The sequence below is a fragment of the Coregonus clupeaformis genome, chromosome 15 (assembly GCF_020615455.1).
Source record: "Coregonus clupeaformis isolate EN_2021a chromosome 15, ASM2061545v1, whole genome shotgun sequence".
NCBI classification, from domain to species: domain Eukaryota; kingdom Metazoa; phylum Chordata; class Actinopteri; order Salmoniformes; family Salmonidae; genus Coregonus; species Coregonus clupeaformis.
The window spans coordinates 27,721,012-27,741,929 of NC_059206.1; the positions used below are offsets into that span (position 1 = coordinate 27,721,012).

A 20,918-nucleotide genomic window follows, 5' to 3' on the forward strand; every position below is an offset into this window, starting at 1 on the left:
AATTAATTTCCAAACATTTCTAAGAACCTGTTTTCGCTTTGTCATTATGGGGTATTGTGTGTAGATTGATGAGGAAAACATTTAATTTAATACTTTCCTAATGCACTGTAGATGAGAATTTAGCAACAACTTGCAAGCAGTAGGTTTGTGGTGGGTTCAGAACAACAATGACAAAAAATGTATACAAAGAAATAAAAATAAAATGTGGGGAAATTATACCACCACCAAAAACGGCATTTTGGAGAGTGGAAGGGCAAAGGGGCATGTGGGAGAGAAACCATAGACAATGTATAGAGAGAGAAAGGGAAAGAGAGAGAGAGAGCAAGAGAAAGAGCGTAAAGAGCGAGACCAAGATTGTAGCGGCGAGCGTGTAGTGGGGGCTAAGTGAATGTGGCGACGGGGGCGGTGTAGCAGAGCAGTGCCACGGCCCTGCATGATTTATTTCCTCTCGGAGCCAAGTCTAACGCTGGTGCTGGCTGGCCGGTCAGTGGTTTATGTGCATACAGATGCTGTTCCTCCCTGACACGTCAGTCTGACTGTCTGGTCTATGGGCTGCCTGTAGCCAGGGACAAGATATATGGTGACACAGAGCCGCTTGTGCCACGGTTAGTAATAGCCATGCATCACAGAGAGGCCCAGGAGAATGGTTCCACCTCGCGACACAGAAAGGAACTGTCCCAGAATGCCCCTGAGGGAGGAGTAAGTATCACATTGGACAGGGATATGGACCATCGCAGAGTTAGGATGCGTGAGTCACTTTGTGTAGATACAGTTCAACCTCAAACAATCACTAATTTGATGCCCTCCAGATAGTATGACCTTTTAAACACACTGACTACTGATCTCATATCATCTCTGCATAGAGAACAGTACTCACTCTGTTACACATACTCTCTCTCTCTGTTACACACACACACACACACACACACACACACACACACACTCTTAAGTGTAGTGTCTCAGCCCATTGTGAAGCAGCTTTAGAAGGTTGTAATGAGAACTAATTATATTGTGATCCAAATTGATATGTCAGTCTGGGCTGCCGACAGCTCTCTCCCCCTCTACCTCACTCTATATACCCTTCTCTCTCTCTCTCTCTCTCTCTCTCTCTCTCTCTCTCTCTCTCTCTCTCTCTCTCTCTCTCTCTCTCTCTCTCTCTCTCTCTCTCTCTCTCTCTCTCTCTCACTCCCTCTTCTCTCCCTCCCGGCCTCTACATCCCTCCATCTCTCTCGCTCCATCTCTCTCTCCCCCTCTCCCCCCTTCTCTCTCCCTCTTTACTCTTACACACAGAACTCATAGAAATCAAGGGACTGATGACTCATCCAATCATTCACTCAAAATACGCACTCTCTCTCTCTCACACACACACACAAACACACACACACATGGTGTATACAAAATCACATACAAAACCCAATTTTCTGGTGCTCCCTCTCTCCACAGTGTAAAATGGGTCATCTCCTTGGTGTGTGTGTAGAGGCCCTGTGCCCGTGTAACGTGATTGCAGCGGTGCCCGGTGTGTGTGTGTGTATGTGTGTGTGTGCGTGTGTGTGTGTTGTGGTTATTGAGGCCAGTTTCTCTACTCTAATGCTGTTAACGCACCTGGCTATAGCTGACATAATGGAAAGATCACAGGAGTCTAAGCCACTTATCTGTGGCTTTTTGCAGGGGCAGAGATGTGTGTGCGTGTGTGTGTGTGTGTGTGTGTGTGTGTGTGTGTGTGTGTCTGTACCCAACACCCAGCCATATAGCTGCTGGCCAAGTAGGGAAATAGCACAGGATGACTTAGGTAATGTGTACAGCGGTAAAGAACAGAGCAGAAAGTAAAGAGGTAAAGAGCTAGAAGGTAACAACAGAAACAGTTAGAGAGATTTGTTGTGCTATTCTCTCCTGAAACCTCATTTATCACTCCAATGGGCTCTAGCTCTTTTCTCTAAACCAATCAGCAGGCAGCATGCTGGGGATATTGGCTTATATCAGAGGTACACAGGTCTGGTCCGCTGCTCCACGGTGGGGGCCAATCTACAGCCAATCAGTAACATCAAGTGGAAAAACTGAAAACCAGCAGGACTGTGGTACTCCAGGGCCCTTCTTTAGTTGCAGACTTTGGCCTATCAGTAGTTCTGCAGGGCGGAGTGTTGTTGGTTTAGACTGGACTGAACAGGGACATATTCACAGGGGGAACCTGACCCTACTCTGAGATGCTTTTTAATACAGGCCCAGGTGGATGATTCTGTTGGTTTTAGCTACTGTGATAAAGTGGTTAACTAATGGTTAATACTGTGTGTATTGCAGCTGCTATCTGAGAGCCAGATCAACATGGTGAAGGTGGTGAACACTGTGAGCGATGCTCTCAGCTCCATGCAGAAGGAGACAGGGGGACTGAAGGCTCGGGTCAAGGCTGACCTACAGAGGGCACCGGTCAGAGGGGCTCGTCTCAAAGGCTGTGCCAATGGTAAGTCTGATAACTGTCTGTCTGTGTCTGGCTGGCTGGCTGGTTTGCTGGCTAGCTAGGTGGCTGGCTGGCTATGTGGCCGGCCAGCAGGCTGGCTGGCTATATGGCCGGCTGGCTGGCTGTCTGTCTGTCTGTCTGGCTGGCTGGCTGCCTACCTGGCTGTCTGTCTGCCATGCATGCATATGTCTATGTGTGTGTGTCTCTGTGTCGTCATATGTGTTTGTCTGTCCCTGTATACATAATGTTTATCTCTCTTTCTGTGTTATTCAATAGTGTACTATATCTCTATCTGCCAGGAACAGAGATTAATATTACCTCATGACCCTTGGTGCTAGTGTTGAATCTATGAGTGTAAAATATACAGTACAGTATGTAAATATGTGAGTAGTGATTGGTGTGTCCATTGGGATGTGTTGCTCGGAGTGAGAGCCTGAGAAAGCCTGACGTGTGATCCCTGAGGGAAGCTTCAGGCGAACCTACATCAGACCTGAGGGAAGCTTCAGACAAACCTATATCAGACCTGCCAGAAGCTTTAGACGAACCTACATCAGAAGCCTTCCAGTAGATTCTCCCTTTTGCAGCCAGCCATGGAATACACAACGGCTGACACTTACGCATCACACACACGTGTGTGTGTGTGTGCGTGTGTGCCACAGACCCCAGGTTTTCATAAATATTTCACACAGATGAGGACCTGCATATATAGAACTAGGATGATACAGTATCCATTTCAATCACAGGAGGCTGCTGAGGGAAGGTCGGCTCACAATAATGGCCAGAACGGAGCGAATGGAATGGCATCAAACACATGGAAACCATATGTTTGATGTATTGGATACCATTCCACTAATTCCGCTCCAGCCATTACCACGAGCCCATCCTCCCCAATTAAGGTGCTACCAACCTCATTTTCCACATTTTGTTACGTTACAGCCTTATTCTAAAATGGATTAAATAAATAAAAAATCCTCATCAATCTATACACAATACCCCATAATAACAAAGCCACAGAAATACCTTATTTACATAAGTATTCAGAACTTTTGCTATGAGAGGATCTGCAGAGATGAATGGGAGAAACTCCCCAAATACAGATGTGCCAAGATTGTACCGTCATACCCAAGAAGACTCAAGGCTGTAATCGCTGCCAAAGGTGCTTCAACAATGTACTGAGTAAAGGGTCTGAATACTTATGAAAATGTATTATTTCAGTTTTTTAAATTTGCAAACATTTCTAAAATCCTGTTTTTGCTTTGTCATTATGGGGTGTTTGTGACACTCTGGCTCCATGGACTTTGATATTTGAGCCAGGGTGTATTTTGTTTTGTTGGGTATTTGGGTGTATTTCGATGTTGGTAGTTCTGTTGTGTGTATTTCTAGGTTTGCCTTTCTGTTGGGTTCATTTCTAGGTTTGGTCTAAGACTCCCAATCGGAGGTAACGAGTGTCAGCTGTCGGCTCGTTATCTCTGATTGGGAGCCATATTTAATCTGTATGTTTTCTTGTTGGGTTTGTGGGTTTTTGTTCCTTTTGGTCTGTGTACCGTAGGACTTCACATTCGTCATTTGTTTGTTGTTTTCGTGGTTGCTTTTATTTAAATAAAGTCATCATGTTCACTCCACGCGCTGCGTATTGGTCCGTTTCCTCAGACGATCGTGACAGTGTTGTGTGTAGATTGATGAGGGTAAAAAACAATTCAATCCATTTTAGAATAAGGCTGTAACGTAACAAAATGTGGAAAAAGTCAAGGGGTCTGAATATTTTCTGAATACTTTCCGAGCCACACATACTGTATATATACACTGAACTAAAATATAAACTAGGGCTGTCAAATGATTAAAATTTTTAATCAAATTAATCAGAATTTTCAGTGGATTAATCATGATTAATCACTATTTGCAATTACACCTGAATCCTAACCATTTTTTTTCTGAAATGCATACCAAAAGATAAATAACAGGACACAGATACATAATTTTCATATTATGTCTGTTTATTAACACAGCCAAATAATGGTGTTTTAAATCAAGCTGAAACATACTACACACCATAATATTTGTCTTTGTAATGTTCCATCACTTCCTCTTTGGCATTCCTCTTAACCAGGATGTACAATTTACAGTATTCAATTGAACAGAAAGCAATAAATGTAGTCAAATCATAACAGTGACCTACCACATTTTTGCACAATTTGGAGTCATCTGTGGAAAAAAACATTTTCAATAAAACTTTTAAATCAAACCAAAGAACAATCTTTTACCTTTTCCTCCATTCTTTAATCCAGTTGCTCAAAAATCCAGTTGCTAACTACTATAACATGTTGCACTGAAACTGGTCTTTTTGTTTGAACATCACCTTTCAAATCTACTGAGCTTCATCATCTTTCAGCCAGTTGCTGAGGCAAACTAACTTGTTCACATTTTCTGAAAGTAAAGCTGACCTTTTCTTGTTCACAATGTGACCTGCAACTGAGAAAAGTCGTTCACAGGGAACAGTGGTTGCAGGAGTGGCTAGATATTTGTGAGCTAGTGAGGCCAGCTTCTCATGGGCTCCTGAATGAGATGCCCACCACCTCAAGGGGCAGTCCTCCAATTTAATGGTGGGCTCTGCTCTGTACCTCTGTATGGCAGGTTGGACCTCTTCATCTTCTGATTCTGAATCTGAGCCCATTTGCAGAAGGCTGATTTTCTTCCTGGGTGGCCCATCATCATGTGTCTGTGAAGACCTTCTGGGTGATTCTTGTTGCAGCATCCCTTCAAGTGTGGTCCACACCTCTTCCCTGTCTGTCTTGGGCAGGCATTTCAAGTCTTTGAAACGAGGATCCAAAACTGTAGCAATCTGGAGCCATGCATTGTTGAGCTGTTCTTGACGGGATGCTAGGTCCTCCTTGAACTTGGTCTTGAATCTCACCACATATGCAGGGTCCTCATCACAGGCTTCCATCTTGAGACGCAAGTGGCAGAGAGAAGGTAGTACCACAGAACAGGAGACATAGGCCTCTCCACCCAGGAGCTCAGTTACATACCTACGCACACAAACACACACATGCACACAGAGACAGTGTATTATTAGAACAGTGGTTATCAACATATTATTATTATTATTATTATTATTATTATTATTATTATTATTATTATCATCATCATTATTTTTTACATAGATACATGTTATTGATATTTGACTTGGTTTAATTCATTCCAGAAAATAATCAAAGCGATGTTATTTGATAAGTTACAGACTGATTTACCTGCATGGCTCTAGAAGTGTCTCCAGCCTCTGCAGTTTATCCCACTCTGCTGCGGTCGGCAAAACGAGTTTGTGCTCCTGATTGTCCAGGGCTGCGATGACAGAATCTGACGGCCCAGCAAACGCATGTTTGGCGTTGACATGGTACTTCAAGCTTGAACAGCTCCGGTGAAATTGAAACTCCTTCTTACAAATCTTGCAAATAACCTTGTACTTGTTAACTGTACCATCATCATTCTTTTTATATTTGAATCCGTCAATAGGCCCACTTTGCTCACCTTGCTCCATCTCGCCTCTAGCTCCCAACCACTTTCCTGACCTGAATAATTTGTCACACTGCGCATGCGTGAAATGCGTTAAAAAAATTGACGTAATTAACAGCAAACAACTAATTAACGTCGTTAACGCGCTATTTTTGACAGCCCTAATATAAACACAACATTTTACTGAGTTACAGATGAGACATCTGTTGCATTGTGTTGTGTGACAAAACTGCACATTTTAGAGTGGCCTTTTATCAAATCAAATCAAATGTTATTTGTCACATACACGTGTTTAGCAGATGTTATTGCGGGTGTAGCGAAATGCTTGTGCTTCTAGCTCCGACAGTGCAGTAATATCTAACAAGTAATATCTAACAATTTCACAACATATACCCAATACACACAAATCTAAGTAAGGAATGGAATTAAGAATATTTACATATATGGACGACCAATGACAGAGCGGCATGGACTAAGATACAGTAGAATATTATAGAATACAGTATATACATATGAGATGAATAATGCAAGATATGTAAACATTATTAAAGTGACTAGTGTTCCATTTCTTAAAGTGGCCAGTGATTGATATTTATTGTCCCCAGCACAAGTTGCACCTGTGTAATGATCATACTGTGTAATCAGCTTCTTGATATGCCACACCTGTCATGTGGATGGATTAACTTGGCAAAGGAGAAATGCTAACTAACAGGGATGTAAACAAATTTGTGCACAACATTTGAGAGAAATAAGCTTTTTGTGCGTATGGAAAATTTTGGGGATCTTTTATTTCAGTTCATGAAACATGGGACCAACACTTTACATGTTCCGTTTATATTTTTGTTCAGTATAGATTATCTGTAGAAAAGCAATTCTGCTACTGAATCCGAGGTTGATCGTCATGACAAATTGTGCCATAACTCTAAACAACAAGCTCCAAAAACAACCCAATTTTGGGAGCAAACATTTGTCAAATGTCTGTACACACAGGAGGGGGTGGAGGGGGACGAGGGGCGAGAGATTGTTAAGAGAAGAGGGATCTCTCTAAAGTGTCTTCTCTCCAGAAGTAGTGTTTGGGCCCTGTGGCTGCTTTCTCGCTGCTTTAAATTCTGGGGTTTGACCCACTGAAAGCTGGCATGCATAATCTATACAGGGCTCATCATCACAGAATTCCCACGAGCGCAGAGAGGAACCCACACATATCCACACCCCTCTGTGGCACATATACCCAAACCTACTGATTCCTCTGTCTCTGTCACACAAATACTATACCCAAACCTACTGATTCCTCTGTCTCTGTCACACAAATACTATACCCAAACCTACTGATTCCTCTGTCTCTGTCACACAAATACTATACCCAAACCTACTGATTCCTCTGTCTCTGTCACACAAATACTATACCCCAACCTACTGATTCCTCTGTCTCTGTCACACAAATACTATACCCAAACCTACTGATTCCTCTGTCTCTGTCACACAAATACTATACCCCAACCTACTGATTCCTCTGTCTTTGTCACACAAATACTATACCCAAATCTACTGATTCCTCTGTCTCTGTCACACAAATACTATATCCAAACCTACTGTCAGTATGGACCCGATGTGGATGTGATGAGGAGTCAGGCGCAGGACACAGAGGTTTAGTCCAACAAACTTTACTCGTACAAAGTGGAAAAATATCCAAGACACGACCTCGAAAAACAGAGGCGAGTGAAATACGCAACATGCGTAAAACTAAACAAAACATATAGAGCGCAAAACACGCAGCTCCAAACGACACGCGGACAACAACACACAATCTAACTAACACAAAACACGGAACTTATAGGACACATAATTAGGACACAAACAGACACAGGTGTACCAGACAGACCAAAGCAATCAACACACGAAACATACAACGGTGGCAGCTAGTATTCCGGGGACGGCGAACGCCGAAGCCTGCCCGAACCAGGAGGAGGAGCAGCCTCGGCCGAAACCGTGACAGTACCCCCCCTTGACGCGCGGCTCCAGCCGTGCGCCGACCCCGGTCTCGGGGGACGGCCAGGAGGACGCGGACCCGGGCGCGTGGGATGCCCACGGTGGAACTCTGTCAGGAGGGATGGATCGAGGATGTCCCTCCTAGGCACCCAGCACCGTTCCTCCGGACCGTACCCCTCCCACTCCACGAGATACTGGAGACCACTCCTCCGGCACCTCGAGTCCAATATAGTCCGGACCCTGTACGCCGGTGCCCCCTCGATGTCCAAAGGGGGTGGAGGGGTCTCTCCTATCTCCTCCTCTTGGAGTGGACCAGCTACCACCGGCCTGAGAAGAGACACATGGAACGAGGGGTTAATATTTTTGTACTCAATAGGCAGTTGTAACCTGTAACACACCTCGTTCAATCTTCTCAGGACTTTGAAGTGCCCTACAAGGCGGAGGGGCAGGTTTCGAGTCGAGAGCCAGACTCGATCTCCCGGTGCGTACACCGGTGCCTCACTGCGGTGGCGATCGGCGCTCGCCTTTATTTGACGGATGGCCCGCTGCAGATGGACATGGGCAGCGTCCCACGTCTCCTCCGAGCGCCGAATCCACTCGTCCACCGCAGGGGCCTCGATCTGGCTCTCGTGCCACGGTGCCAGGACCGGCTGATACCCTAAAATACACTGGAAAGGTGTTAATCCGGTGGAGGAGTGGCGGAGAGAGTTCTGGGCCATCTCTGCCCAGGGGATATACCTCGACCACTCCTCCGGCCGGTCCCGGCAATAGGACCTCAAAACCTACCCACATCCTGGTTCACACGTTCTACCTGCCCATTGCTCTCTGGGTGGTACCCCGAGGTAAGGCTAACCGAGACCCCCAGGCGTTCCATGAATGCCCCCAGACTCTGGAGGTGAACTGGGGACCTCGGTCGGACACAATATCCTCGGGGACCCCATAGTGCCGGAACACGTGGGTAAATAGGGCCTCGGCGGTCTGTAGGGCAGTAGGGGAGACCCGGCAGTGGGAGGAGACGACAGGCCTTAGAAAACCGATCCACAACGACCAAAATGGTGGTATTACCCTGGGAAGGGGGTAGATCGGTCACAAAATCCACCGAGAGGTGGGACCATGGTCGTTGTGGAACGGGCAGAGGATGTAACTTACCCTGGGCAAATGTCTAGGTGCCTTACACTGGGCACACACCGAGCAGGAGGAGACATAAACCCTCACATCCCTGGCTAACGTTGGCCACCAGTATTTCATGCTAAGACAGTGCAATGTCCGGCCAATACCTGGATGTCCAGAGGAGGGTGATGTATGAGCCCAATAAATAAGTCGATCACGAATCTCGAGCGGAACGTACGTCCGCCCCACAGGACACTCGGGGGGAGTAGGGTCGGTACGCAGTGCCCGCTCGATTTCTGAATCGACCTCCCATACCACAGGAGCCACCAAACAAGACTCCGGCAGTATGGAAGTAGGCTTGTTGGACCTCTCCTCTGTGTCATACCGCCGGGACAGGGCGTCTGCCTTACCATTCTGGGACCCAGGGATGTATGTGATCTTAAAAACGAACCGGGTTAGGAACATGTTCCACCTAGCCTGATGAGTGTTCAATCTCCTAGCTGCCCGGATGTACTCCAGGTTACGGTGATCCGTCAGAATGAGGAAAGGGTGTTGAGCCCCCTCAAGCCAATGCCTCCACACCTTTAGGGCCTGGACTACGGCTAACAGCTCCCTGTCCCCAACATCATAGTTACTCTCCGCCGAGCTGAGCTTCTTGGAGTAGAACGCACAGGGGCGGAGTTTAGGTGGCGTGCCGGACCGTTGTGATAGAACTGCCCCAATACCGGTCTCGGACGCGTCTACCTCTACTTGGAATGGGTAAGAGGGATCCGGATGCGCCAGCACAGGAGCTGAGGTGAACAGGTTCTTCAGTTTGACAAATGCCCTGTCCGCCTCAGCCGACCACTGCAAACGCACGGACCCCCTTTAGCAGAGATGTAATGGGAGCTGCAACCTGTCCAAAACCCCGAATAAACCTCCGGTAGTAATTAGCAAAACCCAAGAACTGCTGCACCTCTTTTACAGTGGTTGGAGTTTGCCAATTACGCACAGCCGATACCCGGTCTACCTCTATCTTCACGCCAGACGCGGACAACCGATAACCCAAAAAGGAGACAGACTCCTAAAAGAACAGGCATTTCTCTGCCTTGACATACAAGTCATGCTCCAACAGTCGTCTCAATACTCGGCGCACCTGGGCTACATGCTCGGCTCGTGTAGAAGAATACACTAGAATGTCGTCAATGTACACCACTACACCCTGCCCATGCATGTCCCGGAAAATCTCGTCAACAAAGGATTGGAAGACTGAAGGAGCATTCATTAACCCGTATGGCATGACGAGATACTCGTAATGACCCGAGGTGGTGCTAAATGCTGTTTTCCATTCATCCCCCTCCCTAATGCGCACCAAATTGTACGCGCTCCTGAGATCCAACTTTGTGAAGAACCGCGCTCCGCGTAATGACTCCGTCATCGTCGCAATCAGTGGCAGTGGGTAACTGTATTTCACTGTGATCTGATTGAGACTACGGTAATCAATACACGGGCGCAATCCCCCGTCCTTCTTCTTCACAAAGAAGAAACTCGAGGAGACCGGAGAAGTGGAGGACCGTATGTATCCCTGTGCCAAGGACTCGGCTATGTAAGTCTCCATAGCCGCAGTTTCCTCTTGAGACAGGGGATACACATGACTCCGGGGAAGAGCTGCTCCTGTCTGGAGATTTATCGTACAGTCCCCCTGTCTATGAGGAGGTAGCCGTGCTGCCCTCGATTTGCTAAACACAAGTGCTAAATCCTCATACTCGGGGGGAATGCGCAGTGCGGGCACTTGGTTCGGACTCTCTACCGAGGTCGCCCCTATGGAAACACCTAGACATCTCCCTACACACTGGGCAGACCACTCCATAAGAGCCCTCTGTTGCCACGCTATGGTAGGATCGTGGGTGCTTAACCAGGGAAGGCCCAACACCACTGGGTACGCAGGAGAGTCAATCAGATAGAACTGAATGATTTCCTCATGACCCCCCTGCGTCGTCATCATCAGTGGTGCTGTGACATCCCTGATCAGCCCCGACCCCAACGGCCGGCTGTCTAATGCGTGGACAGGGAATGGAACTTCTACCGGCCGAAGGGGAATTCCTAACCTAGCACAAAATGCCCGATCAATAAAGTTCCCAGCTGCGCCTGAATCTACTAGCGCCTTATGCTGGGAATGAGGTGCCACCTGTGGGAAACTCACAGGAATACTCATGTGACCAACAGAGAGCTCTGGGTAAGTGGGGCGCCTACTCACCTGAAATGACTCCCCAGTGCGTGACCTGTTGCCCCCTCTCTCAGAAGACCCTCCCCAGCTCTTGGCCGCGGTGTGTCCTCCACGGCCACAGTTGGTGCAGGGGGTGGCCCCCCTCGGGTTCTCCCTCCTCCTCTCTCTAGCGCCAGCACCCCCGAGCTCCATAGGAATTGGCTCGGAGGTGCTGGAGGATGGAATGGACGACCCCCACTCGGGACGTCCGCGGGTGGCCAGCAGGGTGTCGAGCCGGATGGAGATGTCCACCAGCTGGTCGAAGCATAGGTTGGTGTCCCTGCAGGCCAGCTCACGACGAACGTCCTCTCGCAGGCTACACCGGTACTGGTCGATGAGGGCCCTCTCATTCCATCCCGCATCCGCAGCTAACGTCCGGAACTCCAGTGCGAACTCCTGTGCGCTCCTCTTCTCCTGTCGGAGGTAGAACAGACGCTCCCCCGCCGCCTTCCCTTCAGGTGGGTGATCGAAGACTGCCCGGAAGCGGCGGGAGAACTCCGCGTAGGTGATGGTAGCGGCGTCTATTCCCCTCCATTCGGCGTTGGCCCACTCCAACGCCTTTCCGGATAGACAGGAGATGAGGGCGGAGACACTCTCGTATCCCGAGGGCGCTGGGTGTATAGTAGCCAGGTATAGTTCTACCTGCAGGAGAAACCCCTGACACCCGGCTGCAGAACCGTCATATGCCCTCGGGAGCGAGAGCCGAATACCACTGGGTTCCGGCGCTGAGAGAGGAGGACTGACCGGTGGTGATGGGATGGTGTATGAGGACGTGGGCACCTCTCCATTAGCCAACCGGTGCAGAGTGTTGGACACCTCGCCCAGAACGGCCTCCAGTTGCCGGATCATGGAGTCCTGATAACTGAGCCGTTCCTCTAGCGACCTGGGTGTCGTCGCTGATCCTGCTGACTCCATAGTTGGTGTGTTGTTCTGTCAGTATGGACCCGATGTGGATGTGATGAGGAGTCAGGCGCAGGACACAGAGGTTTAGTCCAACAAACTTTACTCGTACAAAGTGGAAAAATATCCAAGACACGACCTCGAAAAACAGAGGCGAGTGAAATATGCAACATGCGTAAAACTAAACAAAACATATAGAGCGCAAAACACGCAGCTCCAAACGACACGCGGACAACAACACACAATCTAACTAACACAAAACACGGAACTTATAGGACACGTAATTAGGACACAAACAGACACAGGTGTACCAGACAGACCAAAGCAATCAACACACGAAACATACAACGGTGGCAGCTAGTATTCCGGGGACGGCGAACGCCGAAGCCTGCCCGAACCAGGAGGAGGAGCAGCCTCGGCCGAAACCGTGACACCTACTGATTCCTCTGTCTCTGTCACACAAATACTATACACAAACCTACTGATTCCTCTGTCTCTGTCACACAAATACTATACCCAAACCTACTGATTCCTATGTCTTTGTCACACAAATACTATACCCAAACCAACTGATTCCTCTGTCTCTGTCACACAAATACTATACCCAAACCTACTGATTCCTCTGTCTCTGTCACACAAATACTATACCCAAACCTACTGATTCCTCTGTCTCTGTCACACAAATACTATACCCAAACCTACTGATTCCTCTGTCTCTGTCACACAAATACTATACCCAAACCTACTGATTCCTCTGTCTCTGTCACACAAATACTATACCCAAATCTACTGATTCCTCTGTCTCTGTCACACAAATACTATACTCAAACCTCCTCCCCCTCTCTCTCCCTCTCCCTCTCTCTCTCTCTCACCACCCAAGGAGTCCCCATTATCTCCCTTTTCCTCTCTGTCAAGGGAGGGTTAGATATGCCCACAGTATGAGTGGAATGTTCTCCTCATCTCTGTCATTTTTCTTTGTTTATGCTTACATAATGTTTTAGCCACTTGTTTTACTTACCAGCTGGAATTCAGACTGAGAGCTTTTGTTTCTCTTCTTTTTCTTTCTCTCTTCCCTTCTGCATCTCTCTCTCTCTCTCTCTCTCTCTCTCTCTCTCTCTCTCTCTCTCTCTCTCTCTCTCTCTCTCTGTATCTCCCTCTCTCTCTGTATCTCCCTCTCTCTTGCTCTGTCTCTCTGTATCTCTCTCTCTGTATCTCTCTCGCTGTATCTCTCTCTCTCTCTCTCTCTCTCTCTCTCTCTCTCTCTCTCTCTCTCTCTCTCTCTCTCTCTCTATGTATCTCTCTCTAGGCTCTCGTCCTCGTGACTGTGGTGATCTGTATGCTAATGGACAGAGGGAGGATGGCATCTACTCTGTGTTTCCCACTCACTACCCCTCCGGCTTCCAGGTCTACTGTGACATGACCACAGACGGAGGGGGCTGGACGGTGAGTCATACTATACACACGCACACGTACACACACCCGCACACGCACGCACACACACACACACACACACACACACACACACACACACACACACACACACACACACACACACACACACACACACACACACACACACACATACACACACACAGACAGAGGCACAAACACACACACACACAGAGGCACAAACACACAGACAAGCGAGCTTGTAAGCACACACACACACTCAACATGAAGGGGACGGGGACCATATTCTCAAGTGTCTGCATTAGAATAGAAGTAACACAGCCATTTATATCCTCAAGCACTCCAACAGTGTTCTTATTCATCCACAACAAAGACAGGTTATTTCCTTTCTCTCTCTCCATTCTCTCTCACTCCCTCTCTCTTTCCTCCTCTACACTTTTATTGGGTTGGTAATCAAAATAAAAAACTCCAGAGCTAATAGGTTTTGAAATGCTTTTTATTATGACTACCTTAGCTTTATATAGATTTTACTCTCTTACAAAGTATATCTGCCAAGCCGCACTAAAATAAGAATAATTCGGTGTGGAACACTATTAATAAAATGTGTCCCAGAATGCAACATACATTTCATTTCACCAATCTTCTGGATCATCCATCTCCTGAGAAACAAGAGCTCCGGAAAACAAACATTGTTTTCTTCTCCACTCCTCATGATTAAAATGCAGCACTGCATATACCCTAGCAGATTTGTATTGAAAAACCAAAGTGGGAGAAATGAATGGCAATTAGATTGCATGTTGAACTTTACACCTTAACTGTAGATAACATTATCTGAGCTGCAAAAAAACAAGGAACATGAAATGAAAAAGCTTCTATGACGGTGGCTGAGAACGCAGGTGATAATACAGATGAGAGAAGGAGATATGAAACACAAACTTGACTACGTATCCATCTACGTACTACATAGAGAGAGGGAGAGAGAGAGGGAGAGAGAGAGAGGAGAGAGAGAGAGAGAGAGAGAGAGAGAGAGAGAGAGAGAGAGAGAGAGAGATAGAGGGGGAGGGAGAGAGCGAAAAGAGTATTCAAAGGAGCACAACATAATTGAATGGGAAATGTTCCCTCTCACCCGAAACATTCTCCTTCACGCCTCTGCTGCTCTGGCCTGTACCTGCTGATATCATTAGTGGAGTCACCTTAATGCCTCTCAGCCCTTTCTCAAACTTGTCGGAGTGTACATTATACACATTGCAGCTGCGCTGCTGCAACAGGCCGATGATGTACTCATTCGGCCTCTTGTTATGATGCACTGCTGAGTGCATTCTGGGATGACGTGTAGCAAGTTGTGTTTAGAGCGAGTGATGGAGCGAGTAGTTAAACTCGTCTGTGAGCTATTTTATCCTCATTATAGGCTATTTTATATTTGATTTACTTGAGTGTATTGACCGACGGCCTGTACAGGTCCAGCACTCTTCTTTTTGTTTGTTTTTGTTGCCTATTTTAGCTGTTCACAGAACGCACCACCTTACTGGACTTTTTAAACTTCAACCTAGCGCTGCTAGCTGTGGCTAGCCTGCTTTTTAGCATTAACCTTAATGGCTACCGACGGCTAGCCAATGGATTTCAATGCCCAACCATTGAGTGTCCAATGCTACTGCTGTGAAATATTCACTAATTAACCAGAGGGACAGAGTGGAAGACCGAGCGCATATGGAAAATGGGTATGTCTGTAAAAAGTGTATTTGGTGTGACCGGATGATGGATGATAACAGGCGGCTTCAGAAGGACGTTCGCCGGCTATCCGATGAGCTGAAGCGGAAGGAGAGCCTCGTTAATGAGTTCACCAATGTCTTGGCGCGGAACATCTCTTCAACTCCACTTCACCACAGAGCCTGTTTTGGGAGCGACCGCAGTTCGTAAAATGGGACGGCCTGCACCCGAATAGGAGAGGAGCTTGGCTGCAGAGTGGTAACATTGAAAAGGTACTAAAAAAGTGATGGGATATCAGTCCTTGCCCGAAACAGGTAACCCTCATCGAGTCTTGTATTAATCCACATCCTCATTTGAGGCATAGACCAAATGGCACAGTTCTAAGCAATCTTGTATCTATTCCATTTCAAGCCAACCCCATAGCTATTTCATATAGAGAGCTACCTACTGAACATAGCATGTTTGTATTAGAGACTCCGTCTGATCTGAAATCCTGCAACTGTGGCCTTCGACTGATTCATGTAAATGTCAGAAGTTTGATTTAGAAAATTGATCTTATTTTTTTATTTATTTTTATTTCACCTTTATTTAACCAGGTGAGCCAGTTGAGAACAAGTTCTCATTTACAACTGCAACCTGGCCAAGATAAAGCAAAGCAGTGCAATAAAAAACAACAACACAGAGTTACATATGAGGTAAAACAAAACATAAAGTCAAAAATACAACAGAAGAAAAATATATATATACACTGTGTGCAAATGTTGCAAGTTATGGAGGTAAGGCAATAAATAGGCCATAGTGCAAAATAATTACAATTAGTATTAACACTGGAATGATAGATGTGCAAGAGATGATGTGCAAATAGAGATACTGGGGTGCAAATTAGCAAAATAAATAACAATATGGGGATGAGGTAGTTGGGTGGGCTAATTTCAGATGGGCTGTATACAGGTGCAGTGATCGGTAAGGTGCTCTGACAACATATGCTTAAAGTTAGTGAGGGAGATAAGAGTCTCCAGCTTCAGACATTTTTGCAATTCGTTCCAGTCATTGGCAGCAGAGAACTGGAAGGAATGGCGGCCGAAGGAGGTGTTGGCTTTGGGGATGACCAGTGAGATATACTTGCTGGAACACATACTATGGGTGGGTGTTGCTATGGTGACCAATGAGCTAAGATAAGGCGGGGATTTGCCTAGCAGTGATTTATAGATGGCCTGGAGCCAGTGGGTTTGGCGACGAATATGTAGTGAGGACCAGCCAAAAAGAGCGTACAGGTCACAGTGGTGGGTAGTATATGGGGCTTTGGTGACAAAACGGATGGCACTGTGATAGACTACATCCAATTTGCTGAGTAGAGTGTTGGAGGCTATTTTGTAAATGACATCGCTGAAGTCAAGGATCGGTAGGATAGTCAGTTTTACGAGGGAATGTTTGGCAGCATGAGTGAAGGAGGCTTTGTTGCGAAATAGGAAGCTGATTCTAGATTTAACTTTGGATTGGATATGCTTAATGTGAGTCTGGAAGGAGAGTTTACAGTCTAACCAGACACCTAGGTATTTGTAGTTGTCCACATACTCTAGGTCAGACCCGTCGAGAGTAGTGATTCTAGTCGGGTGGGCGGGTGCCAGCAGCGTTCGATTGAAGAGCATGCATTTAGTTTTACTAGTGTTTAAGAGCAGTTGGAGGCTACTGAAGGAGTGTTGTATGGCATTGAAGCTCGTTTGGAGGTTTGTTAACACAGTGTCCAATGAAGGGCCAGATGTATACAAAATGGTGTCGTCTGCGTAGAGGTGGATCTGAGAGTCACCAGCAGCAAGAGCAACATCATTGATATACACGGAGAAAAGAGTCGGCCCAAGAATTGAACCCTGTGGCACCCCCATAGAGACTGCCATAGGTCCAGACAACATTTTAACTGGCTCCTCAAACTAACGCATACATTTTGATCATTACTGAGACTTGGTTAAAAAAGTCTGTGCCAGACTATGATGTGTCTTTGAATGGACATAATGTCTTTGAATGGACATAATGACAGATCTGGCAGATTGGGGTGTCACCATAATCATAAAGGACAACTTGAATGTTGCTGTGTGTATTACCATCTCTGTCCCCAAGCAATTTGAATTTATAGTCTTAAATGTGGGCCTTGGTAATAATGCCAAACTTATAACATTTAACATTTAAGTCATTTAGCAGACGCTCTTATCCAGAGCAACTTACAAATTGGTGCATTCACCCTATAGCCAGTGGGGGGGGTAGAAGGATTACTTCATCCTATCCCAGGTATTCCTTAAAGAGGTGGGGTTTCAAATGTCTCCGGAAGGTGGTGAGTGACTCCGCTGTCCTGGCGTCGTGAGGGAGCTTGTTCCACCATTGGGGTGCCAGAGCAGCGAACAGTTTTGACTGGGCTGAGCGGGAACTATGCTTCCGCAGAGGAAGGGGAGCCAGCAGGCCAGAGGTGGATGAACGCAATGCCCTCGTTTGGGTGTAGGGACTGATCAGAGCCTGAAGGTACGGAGGTGCCGTTCCCCTCACTGCTCCATAGGCAAGCACCATGGTCTTGTAACGGATGCGAGCTTCAACTGGAAGCCAGTGGAGTGTGCGGAGGAGGGGGGTGACGTGAGAGAACTTGGGAAGGTTGAACACCAGACGGGCTGCGGCATTCTGGATGAGTTGTAGGGGTTTAATGGCACAGGCAGGGAGCCCAGCCAACAGCGAGTTGCAGTAATCCAGACGGGAGATGACAAGTGCCTGGATTAGGACCTGTGCCGCTTCCTGTGTAAGGCAGGGTTATGTTAGTGGGAGTTTATCACACTCCCTCGACCCTCCCAATTGCTCTTAGCAAATTGTCTGACTTGATGTCTAACTATGCTAAATCTGAATTATTAATATTGGATGCACTTAAGCTGGATTGGTTGATTCCAGTATGAGATAGACTGAAAGATATTTGTACTGAACAAAATGTAACTCTACTGATAACTAAACCACCCTGAAAAATCAACTATTTTGGATAGCATTCTGACAAATGCACCTCATAAGTATACAGCCAATGGAATCTTTGCTAACGAGCTCAGTAATAATAATATGCCATTTAGCAGACGCTTTTATCCAAAGCGACTTACAGTCATGCGTGCATACATTTTTTTTGTGTATGGGTGGTCCCGGGGATCGAACCCACTACCTTGGCGTTACAAGCGCCGTGCTCTACCAGCTGAGCTACAGAGGACCACAGTGACCACAGTGACCATTGTCCAATTGCCTGCATTACAGATACTAAGCTACCAAAATTGTATCCACGCATTATTACAAAGACACATTCAGAACTTTCAATGAGCAACATTTCCTGTATGACCTGGGGTTGCATGATTGGGAGGGTGTGTCCTCTATCTCTGATTCGGATAAGGCCCCGTAAATGTTTAACTTCTCTGTTTAACTCTGCAGATTAAGGGTAAAAGACAGATCTAACCCATGGTTCACACATTCATTGTCTGAAATATTTAATGTAAGAAACTTAGCTTGGGCTAAGGCTAGATTGACTGATTCTACCTCTGACTGGCAGTCCTTCAGACATTTGAGAAATAGATGTCTTACTCTGGTTAGAAAAGCAAAGTTAACATACTTTATGAATTGTGTATCTGAGAGTGGTGAAAAAAAGGCCACTCACTCTAAAATGTCACACAACACAAAGTGTGCAATTGGCATGTCCACCAGAGCGGTTGTTTTTAATGTTCATTTCTCTACCATAAGCCACCTCCAACGTCGTTTTAGAGAATTTGGAAGTATGTCCAACTGGCCTCACAACTGCAGACCACGTGTATAGCGTTATGTGGGCGAGGGGTTTGCTGATGTCAACGTTGTGAACAGAGCAACCCATGGTGGTGGTGGGGTTATGGAATGGACAGGTATAAGCTACAGACAACAAACACAATTGCATTTTATCGATGGAAATTTGAATGTACAAAGATACCGTGACGAGATCCTAAGGCCCATTGTGAGGCCCATTTTTTTAAGGTATCTGTGACCAACAAATGCATTACTGTATTCCCAGTCGTGAAATCCATAGATTATGGCCTAATGAATGAATTTAAATTGACTGTGTGTGTGTGTGTGGCGGCAATATGCATGTGTGTGTGTGTTTTGTGTGTGTGTGTGTGTGTGTGTGTGTTGGAGTGTCAGTATAATATGTGTGAATGTGTGGTTAGAGTCCAGTGAGTATACATCGAGCCTGTGCAAGAGAGTCAGTGCAATTATTTGAAATAAATAATAATAAAATAAGGGGGTCAATAGAAATAGTCTGGGTAGCCATTTGATGAACTGTTCAGCAGTCTTATGGCTTGGGGGTAGAAGCTGTTAAGGAGCTTTTTGGTCCCAGACTTAGTGCTCCGGTACCGCTTCTTCTGACACCGCCTGGTATAGAGGTCCTGGATGGCAGGAAGCTCAGGCCCAGTGATGTGCTGGGCCGTACGCACTACCCTCTGCAGCACATTGTGGTCAGATGCCGAGCAGTTGCCATACCAAGCGGTGATGCAACCAGTCAGGATGCTCTCGATAGTGCAGCTGCAGAACCTTCTGAGGATCTGAGGTCCCATGCCAAATCTTTTCAGCCTGCTGAGGGAGAATAGGCATTGTCATGCCCTCTTCGGAACTGTGTTGGTGTGTTTGGACCATGATTGGTCCTTAGTGATGTGGACACTGAGGAACTTCAAGCTTTTGACCTGCTCCAGTACAGTCCCGTCGATGTGAATGACGGCGCCAGTCTGTTTTTACACCTGGACATAGCACTCTTTCAGCAGCTACGCTTGTCTTAAATTATATATGTAATTGCTTAGATCATAGGAATCAATGTGATGCCATATTTATAGATCTATCCAAGGTCTTTGATACTGTTGTGTAAGGGTTGGTGTGAGGTGTGACCCAGGTGTGGTGCAGGGTATACAGTAGGCAGTAGGCAGAGATGGTGAAACAAGGATCTTTACTGGTGGTCCTGAAGCCAGAATACAAAATAACGGACTTATCACGATAAAAGAAAGGCGGAGCAAATAAGTCTCCAAAAACCGTCTGACAGCCAAAATATGAAATACTACCTAAGACTGAAACAAATAACGAAATGGGGAGAATACTTCTCAAGTACCTGTTCATAGGTCTCCGATCAAACACTGCATAGTATTGCTGGACATAGAGAAACTAGCAGAGAAAACTGAGCAAGGGAACACAGGGAAGTGAGGGCATAAATACACAGGTGAACAGGTAGACACAGGTGACACCAATAATATAATGATTAGTCCAGACTGTGAGTGAGGAGGTGCCTAAGGTTGTCGGAGGATGACATCTAGTGGGTCGCTCCGGAACTGCGACCCCCTCCTGAAACACTGTCGACCATCCCCTACTCATTCAAAGGTTGTCTGAAATGGGCCTCGTCCAGGAATCTTGCATATCTGTCAGATATTAATAAAGGTGGCCCGCAGGGGTCATTTTGGGACCTGTCTTCTTTAATATTTACATAAATAATATTGGTCTATCTGCAAAAACCTGTAACATTCATCTGTATGCAGATGACACTGTTATGTATACACTATTGCCCCTAGGGCTGACCAGGCT

At 46.5% G+C, this 20,918-nt stretch overlaps 1 protein-coding gene across 2 annotated transcripts in view; it reads left to right on the top strand.

The window, feature by feature from the left end:
• LOC121582701 (fibrinogen C domain-containing protein 1-like) overlaps window positions 1–20,918 on the top strand; it is a 235,010-nt gene that overhangs the window by 73,976 nt on the left and 140,116 nt on the right. For both annotated transcript variants that reach the window (XM_041898717.2, XM_041898718.2), the window contains 2 exons: window positions 2,296–2,455; window positions 13,510–13,646. In XM_041898717.2, the coding sequence (XP_041754651.1) occupies window positions 2,296–2,455; window positions 13,510–13,646 (297 nt within the window). The remainder of the gene's footprint in view (window positions 1–2,295; window positions 2,456–13,509; window positions 13,647–20,918) is intronic.